The 25,173-nt window shown below is 34.6% G+C and overlaps 2 protein-coding genes and 1 pseudogene across 2 annotated transcripts; all 3 read right to left on the bottom strand.

The window, feature by feature from the left end:
* Nucleotides 1–7,290: 7,290 nt before the first annotated feature.
* Nucleotides 7,291–8,776, bottom strand: LOC143578716 (putative F-box protein At1g32420; annotated as a pseudogene).
* A 4,522-nt stretch (nt 8,777–13,298) lies between these two features.
* Nucleotides 13,299–16,536, bottom strand: LOC143578715 (protein-tyrosine-phosphatase PTP1-like). The gene is made up of 9 exons (XM_077062199.1): nt 16,405–16,536; nt 16,211–16,316; nt 16,013–16,095; nt 15,642–15,782; nt 15,393–15,527; nt 14,980–15,128; nt 14,757–14,898; nt 14,462–14,529; nt 13,299–13,956 (listed from the first exon to the last, which is right to left on the bottom strand). The coding sequence occupies exons 1-9, from the start codon at nt 16,534–16,536 to the stop codon at nt 13,299–13,301; spliced, it is 1,614 nt and encodes a 537-aa protein (XP_076918314.1).
* A 1,377-nt stretch (nt 16,537–17,913) lies between these two features.
* LOC143578708 (protein-tyrosine-phosphatase PTP1-like) lies at nt 17,914–22,121 on the bottom strand. The gene is made up of 9 exons (XM_077062191.1): nt 21,865–22,121; nt 20,373–20,469; nt 20,169–20,257; nt 19,894–20,034; nt 19,648–19,782; nt 19,132–19,280; nt 18,907–19,048; nt 18,342–18,427; nt 17,914–18,260 (listed from the first exon to the last, which is right to left on the bottom strand). Coding segments are annotated over exons 1-9 (1,041 nt in total). The 5' UTR covers nt 22,066–22,121; the 3' UTR covers nt 17,914–18,259.
* Between the last annotated feature and the right edge of the window lie 3,052 nt (nt 22,122–25,173).

The following is a 25,173-nucleotide window of genomic DNA, read 5'->3' as shown; positions in this document are numbered from 1 at the left end:
ATATCAAAATGATCATGTTCTTTTAAGCTGGTTTTAAACAAGTTTAGAAACCGAAGGAGGCGTGCATACAAATCCATGAATAAATTTCTAAGGGCTTCCACAGTGAACAAATTCAAACAGAAAATAAATCTAAAATTCATATTGTAAATTACAATTGGTTATGAAAGATGTTGATGATGGATGTTCATATGCAACTCATTTGTCATGTCATGTGTGACAGTTTCAAGTTTCAAACCGTCCAACTAATTTCAAAGTGGGTTCCGTCTTCCCCCAACAAGCTAATTAAGTGACTTTATGATAAACTTTGGATTTTATTTTCTTTTAAAGTAAAAGTGTCATTTTAGTCCTTTTAGTTTGTCAAATAATGCGAATTTAGTCCAAAAAGTTTATTTTTCGCATATAGATCATCCATGTTTCCCAGTTTTTGCCAATTACATCCAAATCACTAACCCCGTTAAATTTAATCGTTAACACAGGGGTAGGCATGTCTTTTCACTATATCTTTATTATAATACTTATTTTAGTGAGCTGTGGTTTCGTCCTTATAGTTTGTTCAAATGTGCGGTTTTAGTCCAATAGTTTCAAACTTGCAAATTCATCTCTATGGTTTCTATTCACTTGCAATTAAACCCGAATTTATTAGCCCCGTTAAATCAAGTCGTTAACCCATCTGAGTATGGATTTGACGGGGAGTGTGTTAGTTCTCAAGTCAAACGCCAAAATTTCAAAGGTCCATGGAAGCAACCAATGCATTCCACTATTAACACAAACACTACTACTAATGTCGCCCGAAGAAAGATTCTTGTGACCATCGTCGAAACTAGCATCATTCTTTCTCCATTTGTGATCCGACAAAGACTCTCGATAAGCCCAATCGTGGAAGTTATTCCAACACTAAGCATCATGAAAAAAAGCTTGTGTTGATTTGTGGAGTCATCAAACCCGAAGAAGTACTTGATATGCTTGGATCGATTATAAGGAAGGCTTTTTAACCCGTAGAGGTACTTGGTATGCTTGTATCGATAGGGAAGTTTAAAAACCTTATGCGTGCTAGGGTTAACAACAATAGCCTCATAAGAAACAGTGAAAAATACTAAGGCGTTCAAATGTTGGGTTTTGGTGACCAATATAGACGAAAAGTGGTCGAGTGTGATGAGATGAGCGAGTGCACAAAATAGGATTCATATGTTAATTAACTGGGGTTTCCACAATATATGTTTAACTATCATATGGTGCATTTGAAAGACGAGAAATAGGATTGCATTCGATAGGAGGCCGGCACGTTTGGATTGCGTGATGGGAGAAGTTAAAGCAATGAGCATCTTATGGGTTCATAATAGATCTAAGCTAGTTAATGTTTCTTGAGAGAAATGGAGTGATTTTGTATTCAATTTGTAAATTGTAAAATTGTTATGTTTGTACGGGGGTGGTGCGTGTGTTAAACTTAATTGTTGTATATGGAACACATGGGCGTTTTGGTGGTTATCTTTCGGGGCTAGTATCTTACTAGTCTCCGTTAGTTGGTGTGATTAGTAAATTATATTTTAAACTTATAGAAAATAAAATGATCCAATTACAATAAAGAGGTAGGTAAATAAGCAACAAATTGCACCGCTAACCTCCTTTTGAATGATCCAACTAGTAAATGATTTTGTTGGTTGTTAAAAAATAATAAAACTCACATGCTTTGTTTTGTAAGATATTGGTGTTACACTGTTACCCATGATGTAAATTTCCACGCTAACCATTAAACCTGAGCTAGAATTCGGTACACTTGTCATCCCATCTAAACTTTTAGATCTTCCCATTCCCTTCTATTCTGTTATGAAACAAACTTGGACCCACACGAGGCCCAACCATCCAGCCCATCTCAATGACCCAACTAAATAGAGATCAAGGTTTGATCGGGAATTACCGTTGGATATAAAGGATAGGTTGAATTACAACGAATGTATGAATGAATATTGTTAGAATGTTTGGCTTCTACTCTCATCCCATATTCTATGAATCTGTCCTCTCATCCTCCTTCTAGTTCTTTTATCAGTTTTGTTTTTCTATCTTGTAATCTTTCGGTTAAGACAACAAAGATTTAGTTAATTCAATAACAATTTGATTTACTGATTTTAGTTGTGAAATAACCGTTCACTTCATATTCACTTATCTCTGAAATTGCTTGATTTAGCATTTGTAATCATTCTAGAAAATCATGTTGCTTGATAGGGTTAATGTAGTGATGAAAGAAGATATGATTCTAGATCAAGTTCCCATTTGGAGTGTAATGAGAGAGTCTCACGGTTAAGTGGGGAAGGTGAGATTTAGAGCACGATGGCTAGTTTAAAGGTGTTGATCGATCACTCCCTAATGTAATGTCTATATATACACCCAATGGAAAACACTATTTATGATAGGAACGACGCGTTCATTACGTTCATTATCAAATAATTATCATAGTTCATATGATATTTTAAGTCTTTGATCATTATAATTAAATAAACAACCATGAGAGTCATATAATAATTTTGTTAAAGCCATATCACTTCAAACATATTCTTCTTCATATTAATTTAACCTGCAACCTGATGTCTTCATGAGACTATCTACTTTTCATGTTCAGTTCACCACCGGTCTGCTAACTACAATGGTTGCCCCACCGATTCTGCAGATTGCGCTTCTTTACAAAGGCGATTTCATACGAGTCACCTCGGAAAAAAGACTGTACTCCCATGACTACAGTGTTGTAGGCATCAATATTCCGCCTCTGCTTCAAGAAGATTTTCTCTCTGGCCCTGCCACTATCCACCATCCCAGAAATCTGATCTACGGTGAACGATGAACCGGTTTGTGATGCTTGTGGTCCACGTACGTCATTAAGTGACGGTGGTTGATCAAAAGAATCGTGATAGCCACCGCCAGAAGCTTGAGAACCAACGAGTGGCCTCATAGCTTCCCTAGACAATGCGACGTTATAATATGAGTTATTTGAACCACTAATCGTATTAATTAGCGAGTTCCCATGGCCAGGGAAATGACCGGATAATGACATAGCTTGATTAATGATATTATTGTAGCTATGCATATGATCAATAGCCATTGGATCGACCTCCTCATCAAAGCTCCTGGTCGCTGGCCATGACATAGAGGGAGGTGGTTGGTACCTAGGATTCATTTGGCAGATGGGTTTTGAATTTTGATGCATGGTATATATATATATATATAGTGTAAGCTACACCACAAACGAAACAACGGGGAAAAGATGAAGAAGATGAATTCATCTTTCTGACACTAACTTCACGAAAGTACCTTAAAGTGACAACAACAACGACGACAATAATAATAATAATAATATTATTATTATTATTACTCAAAAAAAAAGTTAAACTACAGCATAGAGACAGGTAAACGAGTAACAAGTTGCACCGTTATCCTCTTTTAAATGACAAAACTAATCCGACTCATGAAAACAATGTTATAGTTTTTGGTGTCGGTAAGCTATTGTGCACGTCCCGCTGAACTCTTTTTAGAAATGCAATAGCTTCGAGGGCAAGAGACTCAAATGTATTAAAAGCAAAAGGAATGAAGACATGTAGATTCACGGAACATGTTTTCTCATGCTTAACAGTTTTTCCTGATTCCAAAAACATAAGGAGTTCGCCGGTGTGTCTATCGACGGCATGAATGAAAAGGGTTGTGGTGGTCAGGGGCGAACCCGTATAGGTCTGGTCGGGGTCCCGGGACACCAATGTTTTTTGAAAATTACTTAGAGGCGGTATATTAAATTTTGTAAGGACCCCATAAAAATTAAAACTTTGAACCCATACTATTATGATTGAACTGGTCTAGTGGAAAATCCCTTGTTTTTTCTTTGAGAGTTTGCAGGTTCAAGCCTCACCACACTGTGTTTTTGTTGTTTTTTTTTGTTTTATATCTTATTCAATATTAGTTATTTAGTTAGGATATTTGTCTTTTTCTTTAGTTTCTCTCATATAGTCATAATCATCATACAACATATATAATGACAACATGAGTTTTGCATATTTTTTTATTATTTATCTTGTGTATGTATATTATAATTAATCATTTATTTGTGTCAGTGTTAGTTTTTCATGTTTTGGTCATGTAGGTATGACCATATATATATCTTACGTTTATGTTTTTCGGGTATAAATAAAAATAAGTTAAAAGTCTATGTTATATCTAGTTTCTAATCTAAATTCTCTCTACTTACTCGTTTCCAATGACACCATATTTCCGTGTTTTATTATGTTCCTTGTCTCGACCCGACCCGAAAATTTTGTAAACCGAAAAAATTGGGACCCCGTTGACAAAAAATCATGGGTCCGCCACTGGTGGTGGTGTGAGTGAGTTGGAGTTTGATGAATGCGGAAAGGGAGATACGCGAGAGCCATGGTTTGGAGACGGATCTGAGTTGTAGTATGGATTGACGGGGAGTTTCTAGATCATCTCGTCGGTTACGATCAGTAGGGAAATCAAATAAATTGATCCATGAACAAATTCTAGAGACAGAAAATTAAGCTAAAAGAATTATACATACATTAACATGCCCTTAAGATATCCTAGTAACCATCATAACATTAATACAACTTCATAAACCCAAACAATGTTCCAAAAGTATTTAGAATACTAAAATATATGCATCTAATTTCAAATCATTCTAAACATAACCATGATCAAAAAACTTTACAAGCTGCATCAAAAGTAACATATCATCCAAAAACTTTACCATGTAGTACATCAGCATAACGGGCTGGATAATTGTCAACCAAAAGAAGACAATTTCATTCACAACCTGGCATAACAAATAATATTTAATTAGAAACCATTATGTAATATTCAATTTGGCTGGCAAATTAAAAACATAGTATATTTAAATTAAGATCAAGCAATCTTAATACAAAATTTACAATCCTGATGCATATACAAATACTAGACACTTATATCCTAAAAAAAGTGCACAATAATAACGTATCTATGGAATTATCATTATCGTATAATTGTATACGTAAAATCTTGAATTAAACAATATAATTATTAATAATAAATATAAGATTTTGATGTAATATTGGTTACACATGTTTGTTGATTGAAAAATAGGATAATACGATAGTATGCATTGCATGTAATAAACAGATTGTGTAGAGAGTTTTATGTTTATTCAACAACATGTTAATATGGATGATCTCATAAACAATTTTAATAGATGCATGTTACAAAATTCGAAGGGATTAGCAAAAGAACATGCATTAGATTACCGGTAAGCAGGATATCAATAATTTTGAGAAGTGATAAAACTTAAAACACTATTTAACAGTAGACAAACAATCATTAACCAAAATGTTTTGTGGCTCCATTCTGATGTTTGTGAAATAATAAGATTGTATACAAATAAGTATATTGAAATAAATGTAAATGCATGCATATTAACAACAATACATATGAATGGAACAATGAGTAATAAAAATAAAACTTACAATAACCATGGATTTGCTTCTTAGTGGCGGATGCAGAAAATTTTGCCAGTGGGTTCAAAAAACGGTCAACATAGAACGGGCCAAATCAAACTAAAACGGGTCAAACCAAAATGGGTCAAGTCAAATGAACTTACATTAAATAGACCACGTATAGAAATGTAAGCAATAAATTTTCCCAGAACACAATAGCAAAATACATATTACAGTTGATAAAAACTTTTGCATAATTGTTACGGCATAAAGCGCTCTTATATACAAATAAAAAAATTAAAGTTAAATACTGTAGAATTATAAAAAAGAAATGATACTCTGAATACCATCATATTTTGGTCTAATTTTTATAACGGTCCGATTAAACTAACAAAATATATCACTATATTAATAACTAATTGATGAAGTGGTTAGACAATTAAACAATCTAAGCTTAATTGTTATTTTATGAAAGAAAAACTACACTTGCGTTTGAAAAGTTGGCTTGAAAGTTGAGTTTGGGGCACTAAATAAAACACGGATGGACACTTGGGGTCTTTAAACCTAATATAGTATAAGTTTATAGAAAAAATACGAATTTGAGAGGGTGCATACGCTCCCCCTGGCTCAATACTGAATTGGCCCCTGCTGAGTTCTTAGATCGATCGATGTTGGTGTAAAAAGTCTTCTGTCATACATTTTATATAGGGAGGTAAGATTATGTATATTTTTTGTTAATTGATTAAACATGAAATGTTGTTTCAAATTGATTCATTTTAAATTCAAAATTTAAAACTGAATATATATAAATATATAATATGAATTGTGAAACCTATATAAACTTTATGTGAAAGGATTACTATGAGTAAAATAAGACCGAAAACAATAATTAAAATAAAATTGAATTGTCAAACCGTGTTAATATAAATGTGTATATATCTTAAATATGTAAACCGAGATTCTGGTAAGATTTAAAAGTAATAATAATAATTTTGTGATTTTTTCATTAATTATAATTCATTGTTAACAAATTTAATTTATGGTGTAGTGCAAGTTCAACTACATTTAAAGTTATGAATTCAAATTTAAAATAGTGTTTGTAGTGCAAGTTCCACTCTTCATGTTGAGATAAGTGCATTAATCACATTCGTAGAATCTGTCACAGAAAATATAATCTTGTCCGCTGAAAGAGAATCTGACGCGACAGGATAACCTAGTACCTTCCAAGACTCGGGGAATACAACAGTTTCTTTCACCCAAACATGATGGTCATGGTCTTTTAATATCCAGATATACATTTTATTAGTTTCCACCACACTATCCAAACAAACAACGCCTACGTATCCATTGATTTTTATGAGATACGATTTTTTATTTTATTTTATTCATAGCCAAAATCATTTTTATTAAATTTCCAAAGATCCTGAATCCCGATACTAACTTATTAGTAACTTATTAATAAAATAAACGCGAAATGATTTTACCAACAAAACTACCATTATTTATTTTATAAAAAGTATAAAATAGTTTGATTGATTAAGGAGAGACCATAGTCACACAACTAAGCCCTCAAGCTTGCCAATTAGAATGACACCCTTCCCCTTTGGCACTCCTCTTATATGTGGTGTAAGACAGTTCACCAACGGTCTGCTAAACTTGGTAGTAGTTGTTGTCAAGAAGTTGTATTCAAACATGTACAATCTGTCATTGTGTTTATGCACATTAGATTTCTTGAAATATATTGCACAGTAGAATGTTGTTATATTTATGGTACTTGAGAGGATAGTAAAAAACAAACTAACAACCCAAGTTTAAAATACCCATTTGATCCAAACAAAACACTCGAAGACTGGAAATTAAATTTAAAACATTGACTGAAAAATAATAGACTTGTGTATAATGGATATACAAAGATAAAGCTCTAGTTGTCATACGAATGATTCAAAATACAAACAAATAATAGTATTACCAAATAAGTGCTTTTTTATTCACTAAAACAAAGTACCAAACACTTTGATTTCTCCAGTTAAGTCACTAATAAAGGCACAATGCTTTCAAGATAACATCTAATATTATAGATGCCTAAGTGTACCGAGTTTGTTATACCTGGTGGCAAATGGTCTAGAGCAAATGAAACTGACTTAAAACATCCACTCTTCATGTTGTAGATAAGTGCCTTAATCACATTCGTAGAATCTGTCACAGAAAAGATAATCGTGTCCGCTGAAAGAGAATCTGACGGGATAGGACAACCTAGTACCTTCCAAGACTCGGGGAATACAACGGTTACTTTCACCCAAACATGATGGTCGTAGTCTTTTAATATCCAGATATACATTTCATTGGTTTCCACCACACTATCAAAACAAACAACGCCTACGCATCCATTGATTTTTATGAGAGAAGATTTTTTCCTATAATTATTCCTTGTAGTTGCCATGTCATCTAGAGGAACCTTAAGAATAGAAAACGTCTCAGTTCTCAAGTCAAATGCCAATATTTCAACGTTCCCTCGAAGCATCATATATATTACACTATTAACACAAACACTTCTTTTGATGTCACGATACCAAAAGTTCAAACTAATACCAAAACTAGAATCAATCTTTCTCCATGGATAAGACAAAACCATAATCTCAATTGTGGGAGTTGACCCCACACCGCACATTCTCAAAATCTTGTGTTGATTAGTGGACTCATCAAACCCAAAAAAAAATTGATATGATCCTCTACAGAAGCTCCATAAAAAGTTTTAAAAATCTTACGTGTGCTAGGGTTAACAATGATAGCTTCGTGGTAATTGAAACAATAATTCTTGGTAGTCAAAAACACTAACCCGTTCAAGTGTTCAGACCCTGTGACCACATCATAAGAGATTGGGTAGTCATTAATACTAGGCCTTACAAGTGTCATGAGATGAGTGAGTGATCCACCTTGATAATTGGCTGTTGAACATATGAGTTCGCCTGTGATACTATCGAACGCCAGGAACGAAAAGGGCGGTGGTGGCATGAGTGAGCTGGAGGTTAATGAATGAGGGATGGGAGATACGCGAGAGCCATGGTTTAGAGACGGATCTAAGTTGTAGTATGGATTTGACTGGGAGTCTTGAGATGATCTCGTCGGTTACGATTTCAGTAGGGATATCAAAATGATCATGTTCTATTAAGCTGGTTTTAAACAAGTTTAGAAACCAAAGGAGGCGTGCATACAAAACCATGAACAAATTTCTAAGGGCTTCCATTTCAGTGAACAAATTCAAACATAAAATAAATCTAAGATTCATATTGTAAGTTACAAATGGTTATGTAAGATGTTGATGATGGATGGTCATACCCAACTAATTAGTTACTCATGTTATGTGTCACATGTTCAAGTTTCAAACCGTCCAACTAATTTCTAAGTGGGTCCCGTCTTCCCCCAACAAGCTAATTTCAGTGACTTATGATAAAACTGTGATTTCTTTTTTTATTCATACTAACTTTTCGATTAGGTTTCCAAATATCCGGATTCTCACTTTTCAATTAAAAAACGCATAGTGATTTTACTAACATGACAACCATTATCTATTTAGTTTTTAAAATAAAAAATAGAAAAATGATTTGATTGGCTGAGAAAAGACAATGACCCCACAACTAAACCCTCAAATAACATTATCTAAGGTCAAATAATTAGTGCTTTGTTGTAAGTTAAAAATTTACCAATCACTTGGCACTTTGTATTGCTGATAAAGGCATGATGCTTTCAAGATAACATTTGATTTGATACAAGTACAAGCTTGGTTAACACATTAACATATGGTCGATCTAGACTGAATGTAACTAATCTAAAACATCTGTTGTAGCTTGGTGCATCCATTGAAAAAGAATCTAACGGGATATGACGACCTAAATATCCAAATATTTACCTACAAGTCACAAGGAGTACTACGCGCATTTTTTCAAGTCTTTGGACACTTTGACCAGGTCAATGAGCCGATGAGGGAGTGGCTTTGCCCTGTGTGTGTCAGAAGGCGAAGGCCAGGGGGCTGGGGCTGTTTTCTAGTATAAAGCCTGCAGTCTCTTTTGACTCACGCTAAAACAAAAGGGTTGCGAGTTAAGTTGCACAATCTGGCTATTGTTTTGGAAGAAGAAAGGGTGCTACGGTTAATCAAGTTGGTAAGTCGAATGGTGAGTGGATGGGGTTGAATGCTAAAGATAGAGAGATTGTATGGCCACCAATGGTTGTTATTAGGAACACACACGCCGGACAAGATGAAAAAGGACATGCATATTATTAGTTTACATTATTTGTTTAATTTCATTATTTAGCTCCCGAGGCGGTTCGCTTTTTGAAGCAGGTGCAGAAGGTGGTCCACAGTGACTCGCAGAGCCCGAAGAACCAAGGATTGATATTTAGTAGAATAGGCTTTGCGATTCAAAAGGTGATAGCGGCGCAGCTTGTTGATCGTTTACCCATTATCCGGATGTAGTTTGGTTTGTGTTAAATGTTAATAAAAATGTTTTTATTAACTAACTGAAAGTTGAAATCAGTGGATAACAAAGAACTTCTTGACTGCTTCGGGTCATACAACGCTTACGGGCCAGGCAGAGGGCTGTGAGCTTGCTGATATTTGAGTCGTCAGGTACATCGAAGCTGAACATCTAAGCACACATTTTGAAGATGAAGACAGAGGCAATGACGATTTTGAAAGCCCCGCTATTCCGGTTTGTCCCTCGGGTAAACACATGCTTTATGGTTGCATGGCTACAGAAGAAGATATGGCTTTCTTTATTCAGCACTTTCTAGGTCGGGATTGTTACTTCTTTGAGTTTGTTTTCTTTTTCTAATTGCTTAAAATGCATTTAACTCTTTTTATATATTAAAATCCTGATATTTCAACATCGTGAAGATCAACTAGATGCATTTCTTAATAAAGCACATATAGAGTAGGATGTTTTCTATTTAAATTGCATTGTAGTTTTACTTATGACAATTGTTACATATGGTGCTTTCATAAACCAAATCTCATCTCCACCATGATACGTACCACGCATAGGCTACAATGGTTGTTGAAAGCTAGTGAATGTGAGTGGATCCAAACTTGGTAGTAGTTGTTGTCACGAAATTGTATTCAAACATGTACAATCTGTCATTGTGTTTATGCACATTAGATTTCTTGAAATATATTGCACAGTAGAATGTTGTTATATATATGGTACTTCTTGATAGTAACAAACAAACTAACAACCCAAGTTTAAAATACCCATTTGATCCAAACAAAACACTCGAAGACTGGAAATTAAATTTAAAACATTGACTGAAAAATAATAGACTTGTGTATAATGGATATACAAAGATAAAGCTCTAGTTGTCATACGAATGATTCAAAATACAAACAAATAATAGTATTACCAAATAAGTGCTTTTTTATTCACTAAAACAAAGTACCAAACACTTTGATTTCTCCCGTTAAGTCACTAATAAAGGCACAATGCTTTCAAGATAACATCTCATATTATAGATGCCTAAGTCTACCGAGTCTAATAAACTTAGTGGCAAATGGTCTAGAGCGAATGAAACCGACTTAAGACATCCACTCTTCATGTTGTAGATAAGTGCATTACTCACATTCGTAGAATCTGTCACAGAAAAGATAATATTGTCTACTGAAACAGTATCTGATGGGACAGGACAACCTAGTGTCTTCCAAGACTCGGGGAATACAACGGTTTCTTTCACCCAAGCATGATGGTCATAGTCTTTTAATATCTAGATATACATTTCATTGGTTTCCACCACACTCTCAAAACAAACAACGCCTACGCATCCATTGATTTTTATGAGATACGATTTTTTCCAATAATTATTCCTTGTAGTTACCATGTCATCTAGAGGAATCTTAAGAATTGAAAACGTCTCGGTTCTCAAGTCAAATGCCAATATTTCAACGGTCATTCGAAGCATCATATATATTACACTTTTAACACAAACACTACTTTTGATGTCATAATACCAAAGATTCAAACCAATACCAAAACTAGAATCAATCTTTCTCCATGGATAATTTGACCTAGACAAAACCATAATATCAATTGTGGGAGTTGACCTCACACCGCACATTCTCAAAATCTTGTGTTGATTAGTGGACTCATCAAACCCAAAGAAATACTTGATATGATCCTCTATAGAAGCTCCATAAAGAATTTTAAAAATCTTACGTGTGCTAGGGTTAACAATGATAGCTTCGTGGTAATTGAAACAATAATTCTTGATAGTAAAAAACACTAACCCGTTCAAGTGTTCAGACCCAATTACCGCATCATAAGGGATTGGGTGGTCATGAATTCTAGCCCTTTCAAGTGTCATGAGATGAGTGAGTGATCCACCTTGATAATTTGCGGAGAACATATGGAGTTCGCCTGTCTTTCTATTGACGATAGGAATGAAAAGGGCGGTGGTGGCACGAGTGAGCTGGAGGTTAATGAATGAGGGATGGGAGATACGCGAGAGCCATGGTTTAGAGACGGATCTGAGTTGTAGTATGGATTTGACTGGGGGTCTTTAGATGATCTCGTCGGTTACGATTTCAGTTGGGATATCAAAATGATCATGTTCTTTTAAGCTAGCTTTAAACAAGTTTAGAAACCGAAGGAGGCGTGCATACAAATCCATGAACAAATTTCTAAGGGCTTCCATTTCAGTGAACAAATTCAAACATAAAATAAATCTAAGATTCATATTGTAAGTTACAAATGATTATGTAAGATGTTGATGATGGATGTTCATGTGCAACTAATTAATTTACTCATGTTATGTGTCACATTTTCAAGTTTCAAACCGTCCAACTAATTTCTAAGTGGGTCCGGTCTTCCCCCACCAACTAATTTCAGTAACTTTATGATAAAACTTTGATTTTTTTTTATTCATACCAACTTTTCAATTAAATCTCCAAAGATCCGGATTCTCACTTTTCAATTAAAAAAACACATTGTGATTTTACTAACATAAGAACCATTATTTAGTTAGTTTTTAAAATAAGAAATAGAAAAATGATTTGATTGGCTGAGAAAAGACACCGGATGTAGGTTTTTAAATTATTTTATTTAAAACGTTTTTATTCCTAGTTATTTACCGGTCAACCGGTTCGATTATACAGGTTAGGGTTTTTGTGCTTGAATATAGGTCGTACCTGACCCGATTAACCGATCTAACCAATTAGTTGACCGTTGACTATTAACCAGTTATTAAATTAACCAGTAAGGCAGTAACCAGTTTGCGCATGTCTGAGCCCAACTATTTATATCTGTTCCAATGTCTTATTTCATGTCTATCAACTTATCAACAAGATTTCAAATACCAGGTTGATCCAAACAAAAGACTAATAAAAGGAAAAAAAAAGTTGACTAAAAACAGACTTTGGTATAATTCTTAGACATAATGACAATAGTACCCTTCAAAGATTATGAGCCTAACCCTGCGATCGAAACAAGTCGACTATTCCAACAGTTGCCGCCTATTCCAACCTGCACTTTTTAATTTATCTATCTCCACTAATAATATTATGCAAATATATAGCTCTAGTTTGTCATACAAACAAATAACATGATCTAAGATCAAATAAGTTCTTTGTTGTAAATTAAAAATTTACCAAACACTTGGCACTTTGTATTATATTGCTGATCCAAAGTCTCACGGAATATAACAGTTTCTTTCACACGAACATGATTTTCGTTATCTTTCTATATCCAGATATCCATTTCGTTGGTTTCCATAACACGATCAAGACAAACAACTCCTACACATCCATTGATTATCCGAATCGTTCCAGTTATACCTTGTAGTGAGATCATAATGCATCTATAAAGGCATGAGGCTTTCAACGTGACATTTGATTTGATAGAAATGCACGTGTTGTGAACGCAACAATGGATGGTCTAGAGTGAATTGTACCGATCTAAAACACCGACTCTTCATGTTGTAGATGGGTACACTGATCACGTTCTGAGACAACTTCCTCACGGAAAATATAAACTCGCCCGTATTTGTGCAATCTAACGGCATTGGGCAATCCGATGCGTCCCAAGACTCAGGGATCGTAATGGTTTCTTTCACCCAAACATGATTTTCAAAGTCTTTTAATATCCATATATGCATTTCATTAACTTTCACCATACGATGCGAACAAACAACTCCTACACAACCATTAACTTGTATGAAATACAAATCGTTTCCGCCATACCTTTTACTAAGGTCATAATGCAAGTCATCCAGTGGAACCTTAACAACCGAAAACGCGTCGGTTCTCAAATCAAACGCCAAAATCTCAAAGCTCCATAGAAGCAACCTACACATTACACTATTAACACAAACACTACCACTAATATCACTCGAACGAAGACTCGTCCGCCTAGTATCGAAACTATCATCAATCTCTCGCCATTTGTGATCGGACAAAGATATCTCGATAAGCTCAATAACAGAAGTCGCTGTTCCTGTTCCAACACTAAACATCATCCTGTCCCATAAACAGAATTTTCACTATGAACTACCGATGATTTAACAACATAATTTGTCGTCGGTGAAAATTCTCTGATATGTTTTTGTTTAGTTAGCCATGTTGATTGTAGAGTTGTTTTCATAAAAGAAATATCCAAAACACAATTCAACAACATTAATATTATTCATGATGGAGCATGCATGCACCAATTACAATCATAATTACAATCACCACAAGTTACTTTAAAATGAAACAATGATAAATCATCAGCATTAGCTTAGCCATCACCAATCTGGCAAGCTGCATTATAAATGTTGAGTTATCTATATGTTTTATTACTTAAATCAACAATACTAGCTTAAAAGAAAAAAATCGTCCATAATGCATTTTACGGGTGTTGAGATTGCTTATTTAAACAACTTATTTGCTTATTACATTTTATAAACATCTAAATTTTATATATAATGTTACAATTATAATATATAAAGAAAACTATTTGTAAACTATAATTAAGGGAATTTACCTTGCAGAATCTGAGATAAGGTCATCCAGTATATCAATAATTGCATCATGACAGAAGACATATTGATCCTGAAACAATAATCATGAAGATTACAATTATTAATACAAGACTAAGATTGATATTAATAAGAACACTAAAACTTGTTACAAAAGAACAACCACTATATATGAATCTGGCACTTCTAAATCGTAATAAAACGATTTAAACCATTACCGCGATAATATTGTTTTTATAATCATATCTAATACGTTAATCTTTATATACGAGTACCACAAAACAGGTCATAGTAACATACCAAATTTTTGACCATCCCCATCCTCTGAAACCTGAAACCTCTTATGGTTTTTTCAAGATCCAATGCTGACAGGTCACCGACTAAAATTCTTTGAATTGTGTTATGAACTCCACAATATGTTCCTGTTCTACCAACTCCTGCACTGCATATAACATATAAAACTTTGTTAGATACATTTTAGAATGTCTTTATTGAAAAGATAAATGTGGAAAACAAGATCAACCTGCAATGCACCACAATTGGCCCCTTTGATGATGGAATATTCCATATTCTTTTGAAAATCTCTCGAACCGCCGATGTGTTGGATGGAACTCCACGATCGGGCCATTCAAGATATCGGATATGCCAAACGGGTAGAGGTGGATCCTCCGACTGAGTACAATTTTTTGCGAGAAAAAAAAATAAACAATCCATTTTTTCAATCGTAAAAAACTCAAAAAAAATAATAATATATGTATAAATTTAATGATCTATTATTAAAAATCAAACCTCTCACCCAAAATATTATTAAAAAATATCAGATTATTTTACTGTTTTTTTATGTATATAATGATTATCATTACAGAAAACTTAAATTTTTACCCGAACACATAGAACAAATATAAATAATTTAATTTGTGCGGATTTAGCACGTACCTCTTCACGAGTCACTAGCATTTCACACAACACTAATAAGCTGTCAGTTGAAGGAATATTTCTTGTAACGGTGCGTATATTTCCAAACAATCTTGGACCGTCCTCTGCTTGATAATACTCGTCACATTTTAACTCCTGGATATAAATTTAAAACTAGAATTAGGTGACCCCGTGGCACATCCATGGCTAAAAAGTATAGAAATGTTGTATAATTATGAAATGTGTTGGAATATATATAGAATGCAATACCCCATTATCTTCAACTAGCTTAGTGAGCATAACAATTGCTGGACAATGATTTTGGAGTATCATTTCCCAAAAATCGTGAAAGGTATCAGGAAGCGGGCCTTGAGCTGCAATGAACCGTGAAACACTTTCGGACGGATTAACCTATAATAATACATCAAACTCTTCATTAAGCTTAAATAACTAAAGTTCGGATATAATAATGACAGTTTTGAGTCCCTTTAACTTCACTATTCATTAAGCTTAAATATCTAAAAGTTCAAGATATATTTTGTCTAGAGTGGTCATCAAATCGATTTATTCGAACTTGAAAACTATAACTTTGCATTCAAATTATAGCTATAAAAAAATGGATATAAGAGAAAAACATTGACCTCTGATGTGACAAAACTAGCATTGATGTATCCCATTGATGATGGATCATTGCATGGATCAATAACAACCCTGCTTCCATCAACTGAAACAAGAATAGTGATCAATTTTAATTTATTTCAAATAATAATAATAGTAGTAGTAATAATAACGTTAGTGCGCTACAGTCGAAAAACAAAAAAAGAATTTGACAAGCATACATGCTAAAACATTTTCATGGCGGTTTTTTGCATAGTTGACATCTAGTTTAGCCACCAAGCAACCACCATTAACTTCTGATTCAACATCAGAACCATGAGGATGATCCTGTAAGAAAATTAAGGTGCATCATTATTCATTACACTTCATTTATGTAACTATTATATCTGTAAATATCATGTAACAACAGAACAACCTTAAAATATTTGAACTCTTTTGCGATAAGTGGTTGATCAGCCCGTTTGGCCTTGAAAAACTCGAGAGCTTGGATGCAGTAGCCAAGTTGATCGGGTTTGAGAGACGGATACGATGGAACTTCAGTGGACATATTCAAGGATTTGGTGTTGGTTTTGGTTGTAATTGTTGGAAACCTTAAATTTGTGATTTTGTGATGTCCCAAGTCCCAACTATATATGGTTTTTTTAAAGGGATTGGTCACCTTCACCTTTTGTTTAAATATGTAAAGTATGTCATTTTAAATTAATTTTATGGACTTTTAAACCAAGTTGTAGCAATGTTTATTTTTTATTTTTAGCTAAAAGTAATAAATAAATAAATAACTGGTTGACTGGTCGTGTCACGTATTACAATTATTTGAGCCCAAAACTCTTTTTAGCGTTTTTTTTTAATTTACTCCCTTGATTTTAGTAATAAAATATGATATATTAAAATAAGTTAAAGATAGTAACTTACGTGAGAATCGACTTCGGATACATTAAATTACTAATAACTAACTTATACGTAATTTCAGTCATATTGTATCGTTCGGTGGCCTTGCAGATTTACTTGTCTTGAAATCATTTTTGTTTAGTAGATAGATTTTTAATATTAATAAACATTTAATTCAAGATTAAAGCATATATACATCTATCTTTTGCTTTGTGTTTAATATAAAACAAAACATATTTAATTGAAATAAATGATTAATTACCAATCTATTGAAAATATGAACAAAAACATCATTAGTGGAAAGTGAGAATATACAGCAAATCAACTTAAAATTATTTGATATAAAAATCATGCTTAAAAGAAGCTGCCACTAACAGTCTTTGTTTATGATTAATATAAGTTAGGTTTATAGATAATAATGTATAATATGGTTAAAGCATACAAATATTAGTTGGAAAAGTGTTGTTCTCAGCCTGTAGTGAAAGCCACTATACAGTATATCCAAAAGAAAATGCCATTGATGCTGATCCATGAATGATAATATGATATGCAATTATTTTTATATGATTTAATTATTATAAGCTAACTTATTGTGTATTTTTGTATGTTTGGATTCAGTCTGAACATTATGTTCTTGTTGTTTGTAATGATTTGGATTATTACACAAAAGTTAATGTTCTAAGAATACCGCCTTAAAAAGAAAAACCGGAGGCAAAATTGCAGGCTGTTCATGGGAATACAGAGGCATGCATAAGTCACAACGTTGCAGGCTGAGGGATGCAATGCAAGAATCACTCAAAGCAACCATGGAAGAACTGTCCGGCTGCAAGAGTATGACCACATCATAATGACCTCCCACTACTTAGCTACATTTTTCTCTATATTGCATTTAATTTCTATTCCAACGAGATTATATTTTGGTTTGCGGTACATTAGTTTCACCAGGCTTTCACGAAAACAATTTCTCGCTTTTTTAATCGATACTATAATATAAAACAGTAGATTCAACTTAGACAATGGCTTAAACATTTAAATATCTAACATCAAAATCCACGTCTTTTTTATATAACTTATCTCGTAAAGTAGTAACATAAAAAGGAAAATTTTAAAAATGGTTTTTGATCAGCAGAAAACACCAAGAACAATCAAAATGAAGTTGCTATTATCACTAATCACACTACTAAACACATCAATTAGACCATAAGAGAAGAGGGTTAAACATGTCATTTCACTGGACAACAAAGAATGCCTTGCCTTGCACTAAAACCAATCCATGTTACCGATCGTTGCAGTTAACCCGAAACTGGTTAGAAATGGAACAATGATAAAAGGGTTTCGGTTCATCATGAGCATTAACTTGAAATAAATCGAGTCGTCACCAATCTGCATTAAAAATGTTAATTTATTAATATTTCGTGTAAAATGACAATTTCAACCATCAATTAATGTTTTAGATGAACTAACCATTTTACGCTCTTCTGAATGTTGGAATCTGAAATAAGGTCTTCGAGTTCATCAATAATAGCTTCATAACAGAATATATACTGATCCTGAAACATTAAAAATGAGCATTAAGATAACTAATACAATACGAGTTTAAAGTCTTTAAACCAAAAGATTATAAAATCCTATATCTTCCGAAATAAATCCGAGAAATTACAACTTTTATTGATGCATACAACCTTCTAAATCACCTTTTTGGAAGATTTAAATCATTACAGTAACAACACTATTTTCATAATCATATTTAATGCTATAATCTTTAGGTTAACACAGAACAATAATTATTTCATCATTTGACAAGATCAGACACTTATCAGTTGTCACTCAGTTAGAAATGGATCGGCATATATGTAGTTATATATATCCAAATGGAAGTTATTATTCTGGCTGCTCATGTAACACAGTGGCTATAAAGTAGTTATATATCAACGAAAGGATTCAAGAAATGTTTTGCGGTCAACCCAACCTGACATAATTTGACTAAATTTGATCCGATCTAACACGAGAGTTGTAAAACAGGACATACCAATGTTTGGACCATCCCCATCCTCTGAGACCTGAAAGTGCTTATGGTGTTAACAAGATCCAATGCTGACATGTCACCAACTAAAATTCTTTGGATCGTGTTGTGAATTGCACAATATGTTCCCGTTCTACCAATTCCTGCACTGTATACCATAAAAAAAATTATCAGATACAACAATAAATCTTTAATGCAACTATAATTGCCAAAAAAAAAAAAAAGATTAACCTGCAATGAACCACAATTGGACCTTTTGAAGACGGAATATGACATAATCTTCTAAAAATATCTCGAACCGCCAACGTGTCATATGGGACTCCGTGATCGGGCCATTCAGGATACTGAATATGCAAAACAGGTAGAGGTGGAGTCTCTGACTGAATACACACAGAATTTACAGTAGTCAGTGCCAAAATAAAAACTTTTTTCTAATTATAATGTTTAGTGACAAGTAATTGCACTGCATATCCCAGTATAAAAAAAATTTAATTTAATCTCAAATAACTTTATTGGCGTAAAAATGCATAAAAGGATCATGCTTTCCCTGAAATGGTAACGAAGTTTGGTCTGTGATCCATTTTACTTGCCCTCATAAAGTCATAAGAAAGGCCAAACTTTCAAAATGTCAACATGATAAAAGTTACCCAGTGAAAATCCCAAAATAGAAATTAGATTAAAGTTGGCTTTTACGCAATTTGCCACTTTGTATCAAAGAGACAGATTGTTTTTATATGATTGGCTCACCTCATCACGATTCACCTCCATGTGACGCAAAACCAGTGAGCTATCGGTGGTGGTTATTTTTTTAGTAACCGTACATATATTACCAAACAATCTTGGACCATTTTCCGCTTGAAAATAGTCTCCACATTTCTGGAACTGGATATGAATTAGAAACTAGAGTTAGGTAGAGGAGCATATAGAAAATAAAGACACCATATATATAAGAAATGCAGATGTACACAAGCAAATAATAGTAGAATTCAATACCCTGTTGTGGTCAACTAGCTTAGTGAGCATCACAAGTACTGGACAATGATTTTGAAGTACCATTTCCCAGAAATCCTCAAAGGTTTCAGGAAGTGGGCCTTGCGTGGCTATGAATCGAGAAACATTTTCAGATGGAGAAGCCTATAATCACAGATGAAACCGTTCGTAAAGCTCAAAATTCTAAAATGCGGTTTCTTTTTAACTTCTAATTAGTACAAAATTTATAACACTCAAAGATATAAACTTGATAATTATTAAAAAGAGAAAGCATTGACCTCTGCTGTGATATAACTAGCATTGATGTATCCCATTGCTGATGGTCTGTGATCTTTGCATGGATCAATAACAACCCTGTTTGCATCAACTGTAAAAAAGAAAAGCTCAATTTCAATTCTTTACTAGTTTACTCAACATATTACATAATAATATCAGGCTTCAGCTGTAGGTGAATAACGAGAAAAAGAATTTAACAAACATACATGGTACGACATCTGAGTAGCGGTTTTTTCTACAGTTAACATGTAGTTTAGCCACTGAACAACTGCTATTAACTTCTGATGCTCTCATTCTAAGATCCTGCAAGTATATTAAGAAACCACGATTACATTTCAGTTATAATTGTCATCCTTGTAAATTCATATCTAATTATAATTCTACTACTAATGAATGCTGATAAGTGTTGCAAAAATCACTATTAATCAACAACTAGTCACTAATCAGAGCCCTGACGATTTTATTTTGGCTAATCGGCGGCAAAAATCGGCAATCGGTGAAACTATACGGGCCTAATTGGCCCCAATTCCGGCCAATTCCGGTGACTTTGGTCCTAAATAGGTCAAGGGATGGTTAAAACTAGGGATGAGCATTTGGTACCAGATACCCGTACCGTACCGATAGATTCGGTCTAGTATTCAGTAGTACCCACTTTTAAAGAAATTCGGTATCGGTACCGGTAACGACAGGATATAAAGATGAGCATTCTGTAACAAGTATCGGTAGATTCGGTACGATAGTCTCATCCCTAGTTAAACCTGTCTACTTCAAAATTTTACATGTAACTGAAAGTTCCAATCCGATTATCCTTAATCGGGACCCCACCGACCTACTAATGCCTAGGGAGTTCTACAACACTAATATTGATTACTAGAGAAACTACAGATCATCTCCTTTCAGAAAGGAAGCCATGGGATAATTTGTTAAATGGCAAAATTACTTCTCCAGATGCATTATTCACAGAGAACTTGATGCATATTAAAGTTAGGTTCTAAGTTCAAATCAATTAGGAAATTTAAGATAATATAGCTATGCTTAAAGTCAAAGCATATGACATAATATCTTCATCTTCCTTGCATTTACAGTAATTACTTAATATCACTTCTGACCTAATTTATATCACACAACATTACACTCCATAACTGAATTAAACAACATCAATGACACAAATTTGAACATGTAAAAGCTAATTAAGCCACAGAAACACAATATTACGCTGCATAATTAACTAAAACAATATCGAATACACAAGTATAAACCCGTAAAACCTAACTACGGCACAGAAACACAATATTACGCGGCATAATTGACCTAAACAACACCGATTACACAAATCAAAACCTGTAAAACCTAAATAGAGCACAAAAACACAGCATTACGCTGCATAACTGACTAAAACAACACCGATTACACAAACTTGAACATGTAAAACCTAAATAGAGCACATAAACACAATATTACACTTCATAATTAACTAAAACAATATCAATTACGCAAATCTAAACCTGTAAAACCTAACTGAGCCTCATAAACACAATATTACGCTGCATAACTTACTTAAACAATATCAATTACACATATATAAACCTGTAAAACCTAATTAGAGCACAGAAACACAACATTATGCAGCATAATTGACCTAAACAATACCGAATAGACGAATTCGAACACGTAAAACCTAATTAGGTAGCATAATACCTGTAAAATGGAGAACTCGTTCTCAATAGCCGAATACTGATCGGACTGTTTATCCTTGAAGAACTTGAGAGCTTGAGCACAGTATCGGAGTTGATCTGGTTTGAGAACCGGCTTTGGTGGAAATCCGGTGGACATATCGAAGGAGGATGAGGCTGAGGAGGAGGATGTTATTATTGTTTTAGCACCGGCGGATGCAGCCATCGCCGATTTACGGCTCCGACTGCGGGAGGAGGTGGCGTTGCCCGTGGTGGTTGTAGGTGGTTTGAATCGGAATTATTATTATTAGAATTAGACAGAATTACAAATTTTGTCCTTTAAAAAAAGCCAAAAACCGGTTCGTGTCCTTTTCTAAGTTTCCTTGCAGGCGGTGTCCTTTAAACTTTTTTTTTCTACACGTTATGTCCTTTACGCTAACTGGGTTAGAAAAACTCAGTTAAATGCCCTCACGTGAGACGCATGTGAGGGCATTTTTGTCTTTTTGCCTACCCTTCTTCTTCTTCTTCTTCTTCAGATATGAACACCTCTAAATAAACCCAGATTCCGGTCAAACTCGCCAAGGGATCACCACCGCCACCATAGCTCCGCCACCAGCCACCGCCGGAGAACCCATAAACCCAGATTCCGGTCAAACTCGCCGGAGAAGACACAAACCCATCTCCGGAGAAGACACAAACCCAGATTCCACTCTTTATCCCCATCTCTTTCTCTCATCTCTCTTTCTCTCATCCCCATCTCTTCCAGATCCAACATCAGGGCAGCCACAAAACCACAAAACCTAATTAACCTACAACAACAATTCAACATAATCGAAGCAGCCACTTGCACACCATACCACCAAACAACCATAATAACACCATCGCACTTAATATCTAAAATTAGTGTTCTAAATAGCTTATTAGGTATGAAATTAGGGTTTCCGACGGACAACAACCACATCGCCGTTAAGATCTAAAATAAGGGTTTCCGGCGGAACACTAATCGAGGTCTTGGTACACTTACCGTCCCTTTATTCATTTGGTCACTAGTCCGATTGGACTTCTAATCATCGTCTAATGCTTCAATCACCACCAATCGCTACAAAGGGAGCTTCTTTTGGTCGCCGGAAACGAGAAGGCTTGTACCCTCTACTGTCGTCGCAAACAAGCAACCTCGTGATGCCCAAACCATGTTAGTATACACCGGTTTTGTGGCTGCCCTGATGGTGGTGGTGTTAGTAACGGTGGCAGGTGGAGGTCATGGTGGCTAGGAGAGAGAGAGATGAGAGAAAGAGATGGGGATAAAGAGTGGAGGTCATGGGAATACCGTAATTGTTACCGGATCTGTGTGTTAATAGATACAGAAGAAGAAGAAGAAGAAGGGTAGGCAAAAAGACAAAAATGCCCTCACATGCGTCTCACGTGAGGGCATTTAACTGAGTTTTTCTAACCCAGTTAGCGTAAAGGACATAACGTGTAGAAAAAAAAAGTTTAAAGGACACCGCCTGCAAGGAAAGGACACGAACCGTAATTTGGCTTTTTTTAAAGGACAAAATTTGTAATTGGGTCTTAGAATTATAATGTAATAATAATGGTGATGTCACTAGACTACACAAATTGAATTGGTCTTTAGCTGGTTTAAAGGAGTGGGTCAGGGTCACTTTCATCTCTTTTAGTAATCTCGTGAATCTCAATTACGGCGTAATGGTAGAAGGTTTAGGTTCGACCTAAGTTTGATTCTAATTTATGTCATTTTTTTTTGGATTATGGCAATAAAGAATTTGAGTTAGACAGGTTGCCAATTTGAATCCCGACCCACCTGGGTTTCTATCCAACCGTGTGTTATGCTAAAGAATTCTGCTATTGTGGCGGTACAATGGTTGTCAAGAGGCGGTCGGTGGTATGGTTTTCCAGAGGAACGAAACGAAGCTCTAAAGTCAGTGTGGGTCCAGTTAAGACAACATGATCTGACCAGAATAGGGCAATTAGGTTCTCCAAATTTAGAAAGCGTGATGGTCTGTCTAACACACAAGAAAGTCGTCCCAAAAGAAAAGTAACTCCGTGAGGTCTACTTATTTCATATGTGTAAAAGCGTGAGGCGTACTGAGACGACAGGGTCCCAAATCAAGGTGCAATGCGTGCTTATTAAAACCAAGCTTATATGTAATGGATATATTTGTATGCATGTTTAGAAAATCAAATACGCCTTTATGTTAACCCCTAGTGGCTTAAGATTTGGACATGTGGTCGTTTGAAAAGGAGAAACCTAATAGTGTTTTAATTTTGGACAACAATAACGCCTTGTAGTGATTCAGACGATTCGACAAGTTTCCTACCGGTTTCGATGAGATTTGACCTAAAACAGCTTGTAAGTTACTCTAGTGATTAAACTTAAATAAGAGATAATAACATAAGAAAGTGGATGAGAATATGAAAAATACGTAGCTTTGTAGCTACTACATATCATGACTCTTTTGTTTTCCATTACAATGTTAGTTACTTTAGTATATTCATTTAAGACCAAAGTGGAATCATAATAAACATCAACACACGGTACGAGGTGTGGTGCCCGCTTATTCAAGACTCTTGTGATTTATGGCACGAGAGTGAAGTTCCCTTACAGCTAACATGGTTGTTCTACCGGGTCATTATCCCTGGAAAAGTTTGGAGCCAACGCTTTACCGACAGGATAACTAGAGATGATGCAACCATGTTCTTTTATAAGTCGAGTATGAAAAATCTCAACCAAAGAAGTTTCACAAACATTTGGGTTTAGGTGACATTGTAGGTATTTCACATGTTAGGTGACGTTTGTTGAAAAGCCACTTGAAGTTGCATGAACCATGTCACGAAGTTTCTGTACGGATACAAAGTCTCGGTAGTTAGCTCTTGGCCTTCAAGTTGAAAAACAAAGTCGATTAAGCCATGTAAGTGCACTATTCCGCGGTGGGGATTGTAACTTTCCACAAATTTCTCATTTGTCACTCAACGATCGAACTTTTCATATTTTAGTAATACTTTTTTTGAATTAAAAATCACACATATAAAGAAACATCATTTAAACATCAATTTGTTATTGTTATTATTCTTTTAAATTAGACAGAATTACAAATTTTGTCCTTTAAAAAAGCCAAATTACGGTTCGTGTCCTTTTCTAAGTTTCCTTGCAGGCGGTGTACTTTAAACTTTTTTTTCCTACAAGTTATGTCCTTTACGCTAACTGGGTTAGAAAAACTCTGTTAAATCCCATCACGTGATAAGCATGTGAGGGTAGTTTTGTCTTTTTGCCTACCCTGCAACTTCTTCATCACAAGGGCAGAAACATCCCGCCGGA

The sequence above is a fragment of the Bidens hawaiensis genome, unplaced genomic scaffold, assembly GCF_021521415.1.
Source record: "Bidens hawaiensis isolate Kalapana, Puna unplaced genomic scaffold, B.hawaiensis_p1.1 tig00029326_1, whole genome shotgun sequence".
NCBI lineage: Eukaryota > Viridiplantae > Streptophyta > Magnoliopsida > Asterales > Asteraceae > Bidens > Bidens hawaiensis.
The sequence above is the reverse complement of the archived record's forward strand: the minus strand, read 5'-3'. Positions and strand labels throughout refer to the sequence as shown.